This window comes from Cebus imitator, unplaced genomic scaffold (assembly GCF_001604975.1).
Source record: "Cebus imitator isolate Cc_AM_T3 unplaced genomic scaffold, Cebus_imitator-1.0 Scaffold10, whole genome shotgun sequence".
Lineage (NCBI taxonomy): Eukaryota > Metazoa > Chordata > Mammalia > Primates > Cebidae > Cebus > Cebus imitator.
The window spans coordinates 9019629-9032736 of NW_016107325.1; the positions used below are offsets into that span (position 1 = coordinate 9019629).

A 13108-nucleotide genomic window follows, 5' to 3' on the forward strand; every position below is an offset into this window, starting at 1 on the left:
CAAGGCTCAATAGCCAACTGAATCTTAAACAAAGTGGCCTAGAAAAACATAATACCCACATTCACATCACATTTGATCAGGAAAGTCCATTTTTATTTCATTTATAATGAGCTGCTGATAATGGCTGAAAAATCAACAACATTTTAGCCATAAGACATCAACATCTACAGTGGAATTCTTACCTCCGGTATTATAGGTGTAGGTTTTTTCTTATCCAACATTTTTGGCTTTAAAATTACTTTCTCTACTTCCAACATTCCTATTGGTGTATTTGGCTTAAATTTAATGTGATTCTGTTCAGCTGACAACAGATCAATCGTGTAACTTGATGGATTTAAGTGATACTGTGCACAAAGGAATATCAACAAGTCCATCATAGGTTTACTGCAAAACAAGAGTATTTGATTACCTGTTATTGTTTTGAGGATTTTCTTGGAATGCTTTTCTTCAATAGATCAACAGGGCTACAAACTAGTATTTGGGAAAGCAGCTTAAAAATTGAACTACAGGTTGAGGCAGGAGGACTGCTTGAGCCCAGGAGTTGGAGATCAGCCTGGGCAACATGGCAAGACCCTGTCTCTACAAAAAATAAAAGAATTAGCCTGCTCTGCTAGTGTGTCTGTAGTCCCACCTACTCAGGAGGTGGAGGCCAGCGAAGAACTTGAGCTCTGGAGGTTGAGGTTGCAGTGAGCTGAGATCACACCACTGCACTCCAGCCAGGGCAACAGAGTAAGACCCTGTCTTAATAATTGTAACAAAAATAATCTAACTACAAAAAAAATTGAACTACAAGATACTTAAACAGACAAAATTGTAATAGTTAAAAAGTCCTGGGATAGTCAAGAGAGCATAGATCCTAGTATTAGTTCAACAACGACTTTTACGTTTTTACCAAATTGTTTCCACATTATAAATTTCAGGAGGAGGAGTTCTTTCCCTACCCAAGAGCAGTCCTTCACAACACATGGTTTTATTGGCAGTCTTTAGCTATGAATTGTAATAATTCTAATAAGAATGAACCATTTGGAACAACCACCACCACCTTTTTGGCTGTAGAAAACAGACTTAAATATGTACATAGGAAGTCCACACAATCCTAAAGGGTGTAGGACAAGTTCTTTAATCATTCAAGATTATGTATATTCTGTAGGCACTGGATCACAGTACTCCAATGTATGGATGTCTGTTCTCATAGATCTAATACTATGCTGGATGGACTCAACCAAGTGTCAGCAAACAACAACGTGCAGGTCAAAGTGGGCTCATAGTCTGTTTTTGTAAATAAAGTTGTATTGGAAAATAGCCATGCCCGTTTGTTTACATAAGGTCTGAGGCTGCTTTTGTGTTAGTTACAACAGCATAATGGAGTAGGGTGACCCCACGTACTATGCAGCCATAGCCCACAAAGCCTACAATTTTTACTCCCTGGCCCATGACAGAAAAAGTTTACCAGCTCTTATGCTAGAAAATAAAATTAACTAAATGCATGAGATAATTTCAAATAATGAATGAATGTGAAATACTATTAGTGATACAGTACTTATTTCTATAGAAACTTACATACCCAACTTGGGATTCAGGGATACTTACCAATTTTTTGCTTCCCTTTCCATAGACTCTCATTGTTGATACAGACATATTTTCATTCATATTATTAACAGAACAACATAGTCTCTGAGTCTTTCTTAATACTGTCAGCTCTTAAGGAAAGCAAACTAAAAAATATTTGGTAGCATGTGCTTTCCCCAAATGTCATGTGATCCTAAGCTACTAGTTCACACTTAAGAAAAAGGCACTAAACCACAGTGTGAAAATCCTATTTTTATGGATGGAGGTTAGGTTCATGAGATTCACTTTAGGGTAATTGGGTAGTCTGCCATCTGCATCCCACTTCAAAAGGGAAATGCACATATTGGTAAAAAGTGATTCTTCAGTTTATTGACTAGAGATATAAACCTGGCTACTGGCTTTCAGGAATGTGACAGTGAAATGGAGCTAAAAATCCCACCATTCAGTATGCTACTTTTACTTTAGTGCACCTGTTTTCATATTGCACCTCACCCCCAGTGAGTTCCTAGGCCTGCAGCCTCTGATGCAGTTCTTATAGACAAGAAATCTCCTGCAGAGGTGGGGAAGGATTCGTTGTCTGACATTGTATGGTCTTGAAGTCAAACAACACATTACATAGATTTCAGATCATCCCGTGTTCAGCACCAATTTCTACTCACTTTCTGTGGTTGCTGCCTACTCCTAGGTCAGTCCAATCTCTATGAAATAAGGAGTATGTTTCTCAATGGTCCGTCATGCCTCCCTTATCCTCCCTCACATACAAGTAGCACCCCATTATTTGTATATATATTTAGAAAAATAAATCAAAGGCTCTAAGTCACTCAATGAAAAAAATAAAAAAAAAACATTCCAATGAATACATTTCAGTTCTCAAAATACATTCCCTGTATCTTTATTAGATGTTTGCATAATATTTAAGAGTTTTACATCCTTCCTTTGAGCCATAGACTATGGTCATACATGTATCTATATTGCCCATGTTTTGCCTTTTAACAGTACATTTGAAATTTCACCTAGAGAGAGACTAGCAAAACGGTCTTGTGGAAGCTGATTTTTTGGTAATACGGTTCTCTACAAAAGCAATTGGATGCCACATACCAATTCCAGACTTGGAAATAGGACCTTCTTTGATAGTAAATAAAGTTAAGAAAGATTAGGTAATGTCTAGTTAAATATAATTATAAATACAGTTTAGCTGGAGGAGGAGAGAACTTTCCTTGCCAACTGAATGGGTAGCTGTCTGCTGTTGTCTATGAGTCAATGATGATACATCCATACTGTATTTCTTTCTCTCCTTATACAAATGTATCAAGTAATAAATGTAAAAACATTAAAGCTTATTCTTCCAACATCTTTTACTTCTTATAGAGTTTTTGGAATCTTTGCTAGAAATACACAATAAATTAACAAGACAAAAAGTTATTAAAGTTTTGTTTTGTTTTTATCCCTATTTTTATGCCATAATTTTCATCCATTATGTATAAACATATGAACATTTAAGAAAATGTACATTTTCAATTTTTTCAAAAACTTAGAACAATTTGATACTTTGTGTAGAAATGTTGGTATTTCTATCTGTGATACATTTTCTAATCTAATAAATGGGGTGATAATGGGTCAAGAATATTAATATAATGGCCTATTCCCTCAGTTATTTTATTTTCTAGAAACTTTACACACTGTATCAGATTTCATGAGAAAAAAGTTGCAGACTATATCATGACCTTTGAACTCAACACTGCCTATGTGTTTTCTACTAAAAAATGTCTCTTTGAAAGGCAGCTGAAAACCACAAAACTTCTTTATGATTTTATACTCTCATTCTATAATTCCAGGTTCAATTTTTTATTCAAAAATTACAGAAGCCAATTTTGTCTTGAAAATATTCCTATTCTCAGACAGATAAATGCAACAGGCCAGAAAGTTCTGCAATAGACATAATTACATATGGGAATTTAACACTGCATATGAATTTTTTTCTGGGAAACAACTAAATTTTCAAAAAGTGGTATCTAGGAAAATCGACTGTTGGATGAAAAAGAAAAGTTATGTATCTAACCTGATTTCTTACACTGAAGTAAGCTCCATGTGGATCTTTATGTAGTCTGTGTTTTACAGCAATATGCCCAGTGGAATTTCTGCATTGAGGGAAATGTTCTATATCTGCACTGTCTAACACAGTGGCTACTCAGCTAGTGGACTCCCAAACCGAATTTTTAAGATATTCAACTTCATTTAAATTCAATATAAGTAGACACATATCGTGAATGGCTACCATACTGAACAGGGTCATTCTATATACACTGGTGCTCAAGGTGTGATACATAGACCAGCATCGGTATCTGCCGAGAACTTGTTAGAAATGCAAATTGTCAAGCCCCAGCCCAGATCATTAATCAGAAACTCTGGGAATGAGGAACAGCAATCTGTGCTTTGACAGGCACTCTGGCCTGTTCTGACCATCCTGTAGTTTATGACGTTTATGAAATGCTGATCTAGAGAGAAGAGAATTAAGAAACAAGTAAAACACATAAAATATCAGATAGTGATACATGCTCTCATTAAAATATATATATATATATATATATATATATATATATATATATGGAAAGAAGTTAGAGATGTCCTAATTGATAAATGACATCAGAATAGAGACCTTGAAGGGACTGGGGTATCTGGGGGAAAGATAGCTTTGACAAGTACAAAAACCCTGAGGCAGGAATGTGCTCTAAGTGTTTAAAGAAAAACAGAAACTAGTTGGCTAAGGTGGAAACAATAGGCATGAAATCAGAGCGTTAATCTTGTAGTATTTAAAGGCCTTTCAAGTGAAGATCTGAGATTTTACTGAGACAGTAAGTCTCCAAAGAGTTCTGAGGAGTGATGTGATCTATTCTGCTTTTTAAAAGGATTTCAGTCTGGTTTTTGTATTGAAAATAGCCTGGGGGAGCAGCTACAAGGTTATTGCAAAAATTTAGGTGGGAGATGGTGGTGGCCTGGACTAGTCAGATTCTGCGTATATTTTGTAGGGGGCTGATAGGATTGAAGCCAATGCAGAAAGGAGACAGAGACAGAAAGAAGCTAGCCAGTGGAAAGATGCCAGGATTGCAGGAACATTACAAAGTGGCAGGGTTGCTGAAAGCACCTAACCAGAGGCCTAAAATGCAAATTTCAACGGGTTGCTATGTGAGTGCTTACTGTAACTCACAAGCCATCACCAAGGTTCTGGTAGCCTTGGGAGGCATCAAATAAAGAAAAGGCAGGACATTCCAAAAGTAGGAACTGAAAAATAAGAATCCAGAGGTGGTAAGATATAAAGTCAGAGCCAGAGGTGGCCCCAAGAACATAAAACTCTTGGGAGTTTACAATAAGATTTTACAATAAGTTTACAATAAGTTTACAATAAGGTTTTAAAGAGGATTGAACTTTGCACAGGAGGTAGAACAGGGCCAATCTTATTTAGATGTGGAGCAGCTGAGTGATCTCAAGAAGTTGTCTGGGTTCTGTGTACATGGATGTGAGCTCCCCTCTAGCAGGACCGCAACTTAATAATCTTTAGGCACCTAGTTAGGTCACTGTTGTTGAATGAGGAATTTAGAGGAAACAGTGATTAATTCTGCTTGAAAGTCAATGAGCTCAAATGCAAAGCAGAACAATACAACTGAAACATGAGAAAGCACTCTTGTTGAAAGGAGATTCCTATGCTTAAAAAAAAAAAAAAACAACGTGGTAAAAGCTCTGTTGTTTTTTTATAATTAACAAGCTTGTTTTGCCTAAGCCAGGCCATCTTTACACAAAGGTGAGACATAAGCATTAAAAGAGGTTAAGATCTTTTCCCAAAACAGGCTCAGGCTAGTTTGAATGCTTTAAGTATTACAGCATTCAACACTGTAACACAGGAGAGCTGACCCTGACCAGAAGATTTTGAGGTTGAGAATTACTGACTGTCTAGCTTTACCATAAAGGAGCCATAACACTATAAAAGTAGGACATTAACTTTTAAGCAGGTCCTGCATCCAGTGGATCTGCCACTGGGCAACTAATCACAGAGTGCACCCACAGGAAATGAAATCATCTCTTGAATGTAGCTGAGAATTATCCACCTGGATGCCAAACTACTTCTGCCAAAGATAACAATTCTGGTTGGATAATCATCCCTGAGCTGATGCACCTGAAGGCAGTTGGCTAATGGGTTTGACCACAGGATCACCACAGAAAAGATGCCTGTCTTCCTGTTTTTCAAGGCAGAAGTGCATGTGAGCAGGCCATCTGAAACCTGAGGCAAATTATCAAAAGTAGAAGAGGACTGGAGGATTATCATCACTCCTTTATATTATCACACCACACTGAATTATGGTTTATTTTATTAGTCAGCAGAGTCTGCTTTGCATTAACATTATTTACAGATGTTTTTCTCTTGTAAGATAATATAATAATTTTCTGGAGGGGAGATTTTTTTTTTAAGACTCTAAAAGCTCTTCTTTGAAATGAAGAAATCCCTATGAGATTTCTCACTTCTTTCAGAAATAAATAACAATTTCCCAGATTAATTTCATATCTGTACCTTATAAATGCACACCAACAACCCAATTATACATACCAGTAATAGTGCAGAAATTTTACAACATTCTCTATTGCCTCCGATGTTTATCGATCTTATGCTAACCCATATAGTTCAGTAATGAGTTCAAAAAATGAAGCAGGGCTCTCTCTGTGTGTGCAAGAAATGAAATAGACCATGTACACAAAACAAACAGACCCAGTCTCAAAATTTAGAGTGATTATGCTGTAAGAAATATTTTGAAGAAAGTAACACACACAATTAAGATTTGAAGATAATTAGTAATAGGTCAGATTACTAATCTGATAAGTTCTTAACATACTAAAAATAGATATTACTAAATGTAAAAAAAAAAACCCCACAATTTTTAGAAAGTCATCATTTTGAATTCTATCTGGTCATTTATCTTGGGTGTTATACTCAGAGCTAGTTATAAATAATTGCCGTCATAAAAATTTTGATTTAAGAACACACCTACTAAACACACAACATGGCCCTTATGAAAGCAAAAATACTACAAATATATCTCACTATAATTGGGGTAATTTAAAATTTATTGACATGAAAGATGAAAATCATTAACTGAAAAAAGCAGGTTACAAATAGCATGTTCAATACAATACCACATTGTTGTTAAAAAGAAGAGTGCATATACAGATGTATGTACATATATGTGCATGCATATGAATAAAAGGTTAGACACTACAATGTTCGAAGTTGCAATCTGCCCATTTAGTGAAATTGCATTTACAATTTTTTGGCTTATCTGCAGTTTCCAACTTTCTAGAACATCTAATTATTGTACTTGTAGTCACACTTAAAAACTAAAATTAAGGCTGTGCATGGTGGTTCACATCTGTAATCCCAGCACTTTGGGAGGCCAAGGCAGGACAATCACTTGAGCCAAGAGTTCAAGGCTGCAGTGAGCTATGATCACACCACTGCATTTTAGCCTGAGCAATGGAGTGAGACCCTATCTCTAGAAAAATTAAAAGATTAAATTAAGTTAAACAACGAAAATTGAAAAGGGTCATTATTATAAGCTGTAGATGCCAGGAAAGCAAAAAGAAGAGGGCTGCCCTGCCAGGAACAATGTTCTGAGGACATTTGTGAATGCTTTGTCACCCCTTTCCCAAACAGGGGAGCAGGCAGGTGACAGAGGTTGACATTCTCCTGGGCTCAGGGCCATGGGGGACATGGGAGGGCAGTGACAGAACCTAGATGACAGGATGATTAAACACTCAAGTAGTACCAATTAAAAACTCAAGTAGTACTGTTATGTTTAAATGATTGTACAGTTAAAATACCAACTTTTTTAAAGGAATTACAGCAACTTGTTTAAAGCAATTTAAAGCAACTTTTTTAAAGCAGAATAAGGATCTAAACCAAAATTTAAGCATCTTGTAGAGTTAAACATGGTTTATACCATACTATAGATTTTTGGCAGTTTAAAAAAATTAATTTGCCTGCTATATACATATATTTATCACACATTTGTCATCATTAGACACTTCTCAATAAATATAAATGTGATGTGAACTTTAAAAATTTTCTAGAGCCATACTGTTCTGTTAGTCTTTTTTTTAAGCAAAAACCCTACACAGATTCAACTTGTCATTTTTCATAGTCTATTTATTCCCAATAGGTGGCGCTGTAATCCCTGTAAAATGCTCCCGAGTTCCTTAGTAGACCCATTCTATGCCAGTCAAAACCGCGGGCTTAGGCTCAAATCTGCTTTTAACTGGTACTATGGAACAGGCAAATCAGGCTGGAAATCATGTGCAGCATGACTTTGGGTTATTTTATGGGAAAAGCTCAGAGAGGTGAGGTGATTTGCTTGAGATCACACAGCAAGTCTAGAACAAACTAACTTCTAGTTGGGACTTCTAGCTTGGAGTTCTGTGCTTTCTTTGTGTCTTCATTTATAGCATCTCAGGTGTGCTCGAATCAAAATAAATTCCTATTTGTGGTAGGGGCATAAAAGAAATATCCTCCTCTGTTAAAAAGTGGTGCTTATTTCTTCCTCCCTCTTGTAGGAAAGAAAGTGTGATAGCATGGCCATAGAATGCTCTCTCTACAGGTTAAAGATTCGTGTCAATCTTACCAGATATCCCAAACTGAACATTTTGCTTTAAAAGTGTAGCCCAGAGAGGCCAGGCAAAGTGTCTCACGTCTGTAATCCCAGCACTTTGAAAGGCTGAGGTAGGCGGATCATGAGGTCAGGAGATTGAGACCATCCTGGTCAACATGGTGAAACCCCATCTCTATTAAAAATACAAAAAATTAGCCAGCTTGGTGGTGCATGCCTATAGTCCCAGCTACTTGGGAGGCTGACTCAGGGGAGTCGCTTGAACCCAGGAGTGGGAGGTTGCAGTGAGCTGAGATCGGGTCACTGCACTCCAGCCTGGTGACAGAGTGAGGCTCTGTCTCAAAAAAATAAAAAAAATAAATTAAAAAATAAAAATAAAAGGATAGCCTAGAGAAAGGGAAAAGAGGAAAAATGAACTAATATCTATTAAATGAGGAATAATTACTTATGAAGCAGACACTCGACCACAACATGAAGACCTAGAATCATATACAAATGTACCCACATGTTTCCTTATTCTATGTGGTGTCTATATAGGTTTAGTCTATAAGCCTATTTTCATTAAAAATTAACTTTTCCCAAGTACCAGCAGACACCACTGCTTATGCTGTTGTGAAGTATGGCATCTTCTGAGACGAGCCAGCCTGTTCTGTAACAGGAGTATCCTTTAATGTTCATTTTTAGAAGGGCAAAGAACTGCTAGTTTATCAAGTGTATATATTATACACATATACACAGAAACAGGTTGAGTATCCCTTATCCAAAATGCTTGAGGCAAGAAGTGTTTTAGATTTCATATTTTTTCAGATTTTGAAATATCTGAATTATACAAGTTGAGCATCCTTAATCTGGAAACCCAAAATTTGAAATGCTCCAATAAATATTTCTTTTGAGCATCATATTCACACTCAAAAAGTTTTGGAATTTGGAGCATTTGAGATTTTGGATTTGGTATACACAAGTCTATACATAGATGCACACATTTATATACATATATTATATCTTATATACTATATCTTATTTGTAAATAAAATATTTTAGGCCAGGCGTGGTGGCTCAACCCTGTAATTCTAGCACTTTGGGAGGCAAAGGCAGGTGGATCATGAGATCAGGAGATCAAGACCATCCTAGCCAACACGGTGAAATCCCATCTGTATTAAAAATACAAAAAATTAGCTGGACATGGTGGTGCATGCCTGTAATTCTAGCTATTCGGGAGGCTGAGGCAGGAGAATTGCTTGAACCAGGGAGTCAGAGGTTGCAATAAGCCGAGACCGCACCACTGCACTCCAGCCTGGTGACAGAGAAAAACACTCCATCTCAAATAATAATAATAATAATAATAATTATTATTATTATTATTATTATTCCTCCTTCCTTCAATCCAGCCATCCATAGTATCAGGATATGCAAAAATGCCCAAGAGTTTTCAGGTTAGCATGGCAGCCCCCCTCAATGTAAGCAGAGGCTCACAAAGGCAAGATAGTAGAGCCATGGTGACTTTTGGTCATTAAAGGGATGACATTGACAAGTTCTGGTACCAAAAATAGTTGAGCTGGCAGATGGCTACCAACCTAACTCAGAATAACAAGTTTCTCCCTGAGCATAAAGTTATGACCACCTCCAACCCCACTGTATTCCCTAATCTGAATAAGCTCTTTGTTGAAAATCAATGTACAAACAAGTGCATTCTTCTGAAGATACCACTGTGCACTCACATTGCCCCAAACAGAACATCCTGAGCCCACCTCTGCATGAGATGTATGAGGGGGACTTTCCAAAAACACTCCCAAAGAATACATTTTGGGTGGGAAAAGTATTTCCAAAAAGTGAAGTGAGGTATATAAGTTTTAGAAATCTGTATTTCAGTCTAATACTGGCACTATTCTTCACAGTAAAACCGTAATAAATAATACTATTCAAAAAATCAAATTCAGAAAGGATGCTCTCAAAAACTGCATTAAAGACTTTGCAGAGTTACATATAGAACTCTGTTTATCTAAGAAACTCTCATACACTTAAAATTAGTTTCTTTAGTCCTCCACCAAATTCTTGTATTATTCTGTTGAGATTTTTTTTATTGTAGTAACAAAGCCATGAAGAAATTTTATTTTTGTTATTATGAGTCTTCTCATTAGGTAATTAACATTTTTCAGAGGTAGAACATAATTTTCTATTTGAACACTTCCTTTTGTTGTTATTGTTAAACAGTTTTGTGAAACAATGAGCCGTAGTAGCTGTGACACTCAAGACATCCCTAATCACGCCATAAAGAAATCCCAAGTCATACTTTTAAGATACCCCCACTCAAACTCTAAAACATATTGGATCACATTAAGATATCCCAGAATCACACTTTTAAGATATTGAGAATCATACAATTACTTTAAATCAAAACACTTAAAATAGAAAATTAGTCACAGCATCAATGAGTCATTTCTGAATTATAAAACTACTGAGAACAAAGTCCCTAAATGAAACCCCGTAGTAAAATCACCGAGAAACAGGCTGCGTAACATGGGAAAATCCCGTCTCTACAAAAAATACTAGAGTTAGCTGGGTGTGGTAGCACACGCCTATGGTGCCAGCTACTTGGGAGGCTGAGGGGGGAAGATTGCTTGAGCCTGGGAGGCAGAAGCTGCAGTGAGCACAGATCTTACCACTGCACTCCAGCCTGGGCAACTGAAACCCTGAAGAATGAAAAAAAAGAAGAAAGAAAAGGAAAGAAGAAAAAAGGAAGGAAGGGAGGAAGGGAGGAAGGGAGGAAGGAAGGAAGGAAGGAAGGAAGGAAGGAAGGAAGGAAGGAAAAAGGAAAGAAAGAAAGAAAGAAAGAAAGAAAGAAAGAAAGAAAGAAAGAAAGAAAGAAAGAAAGAAAGAGAAAGAAAGAAAGAACCACTGATATAAATTCTACTCTCAGAAAAACTCTTCAACCCTAAACAAAATTTAAAAAGCAATCAGAATTTGGGGCATTCCTTCCTTGCTATATGCCTGGAGAAAATATCTTTACTTAAAGATGCTGGCAAAACAACTAGGACTCATTCCAAGTGCTTCCTCACAGCATTATGTTGCTACCTCCATCTACACAGAAGGGTTTAGGAAGACAATATTCATTTTGATAAATTTATGAAATGCCTACTAAATTGCAAGAAACTGTGCTAGGCATTATAAAGAAAAGTAATGATATTCTCACAGCTCTGTGGTTTCTTCAAGAAGACCTACACATACATTGCAGCATAGAACAATAGGTAATAAATATGGTATAAAGTGTCAGAAGAGCTTGGAAGCGAGAGTTAACCATCAATTCTGGGGAGATCAGAGAGACTTTATATAAAATACATCACCTGAGCTATATAAACTAACTGGAGAAAATGAGGGTAGTGAGTTATGGGGTGGGGTTAGTTCATAAAAGTATGGAGGTAAAGGAAAGAGAGTATTTGTTGAAGAACAAAGGAAGAGCAAAGAGTCATGTGGTGAAGCTTAGTATACACAAAGGAGGGCTGGGTGCAGTGGCTCATGCCTGTAATCTCAGCACTTTGGGAGGCTGAGGTGGATGGATCACCTGAGGTCAGGAGTTCGAGACCACCCTGGCCAACATGGGGAAACCACATCTCTAATAAAAACACAAAAATTAGCTTGGGATGGTGGTGCATACCTGTAATCCCAGCTACTTGGAATGCTGGGGCAGGAGTATTGCTTGAACCCAGGAAGTGAAGGTTGCAGTGAGCCCAGATTGCACTACGGCACTCCAGCCAGGGCGACAGAGCAAGACTCAGTCTCAAAAAAAAAAAAAAAAGATATACAAAGGAGAGTGGTGGCGAAGGCAAAGCCTACTTAATTTTGGAGAAGAAAATAAGGTGTCCCAATCTCCGGGTTTGGTAGTTTGGATTTCTTTAATTTGGTATTGAATTGCTATCCCGCAGTCTTTTATCAAAGGTAGTGTCACAAACAGAAAGGTGTTTTAGATTAATCTGAGGGTGCAAGGTAAATGAAAAGAGCCCAGGGTTAAGAAAAGCCGTTCCCAATTAAAAAAAAAAAAAAAAAAAAAAAAAAGCTTACCAAGGACATTTATTACTATAGAAGAGAAGCAAACACCAGGATTTAAAGGTAAAAAGGAATAGAAAAATGGAGGAAGCCAATACGCACCCAGCACTGATAGTATTTCATTTAATTATAGCAAAATATATGGTATCTTATTTAATCCTATTAATTCAGCTATAATACATTTTCATGGATAAGAAAACGCAGCAATTCAACAGTTGGCAGTGCAGAAACACAAAGCTGATTGACGGAAAATTACTCAGATTTAGGGAACTGAGGAGACAAACATGCTGGAAGAGGATGGGAAAAATCTATGGTCTTTGTAAGTACAAATGTAGGAGAAGCGAGTGATGCAGAATCTATCAGGTATAAATAAAAAATAGACATGAAGAAAATTTAGACATGAAGAAAAATGCAGCATCCTACAGAACAGTCATAAATTAGACTCGAGGCAGATGAAGAACAAATTCAGTTAAAGTGGATAAGCTAGATGTTTAAAAAGGTTGTATTCAAATAAGGAACCCTAAGATCTCAGAAATGGAACATTTTTAAAGTGATGAGATTCCACCATTCTCTGGTGGAAATAGGGAAGTTGACCATGGATCTTGGTTTCCAGAGTTGAAGAAACAGAAGAAAAATTAACTCAGGGTGGCATGTGGAAAAGTCTAAAATAACTATGATGGGTGACAGGACAAAGGGAAAAACCATGCTTCTGATATTAAAGTCACTGAGGTTTAAAAAAAAAAAAAGAGTTGAATTAACCCAGAGACTCACTGATAGCAAACAGAGAATAAGGCAATACAAATAGATGACTGGTACATCCCCAAGAAGAAATTTTGAGGACTATTTGTGAT

General features: G+C 36.8%; 1 protein-coding gene across 10 annotated transcripts in view; it reads right to left on the reverse strand.

Moving 5' to 3' along the window:
- COBLL1 (cordon-bleu WH2 repeat protein like 1) overlaps positions 1 to 13108 on the reverse strand; it is a 160247-nt gene that overhangs the window by 46529 nt on the left and 100610 nt on the right. For all 10 annotated transcript variants that reach the window (XM_017548177.2, XM_017548170.2, XM_037745695.1 and 7 more), the window contains one exon: positions 183 to 384. In XM_017548177.2, the coding sequence (XP_017403666.1) occupies positions 183 to 384 (202 nt within the window). The remainder of the gene's footprint in view (positions 1 to 182; positions 385 to 13108) is intronic.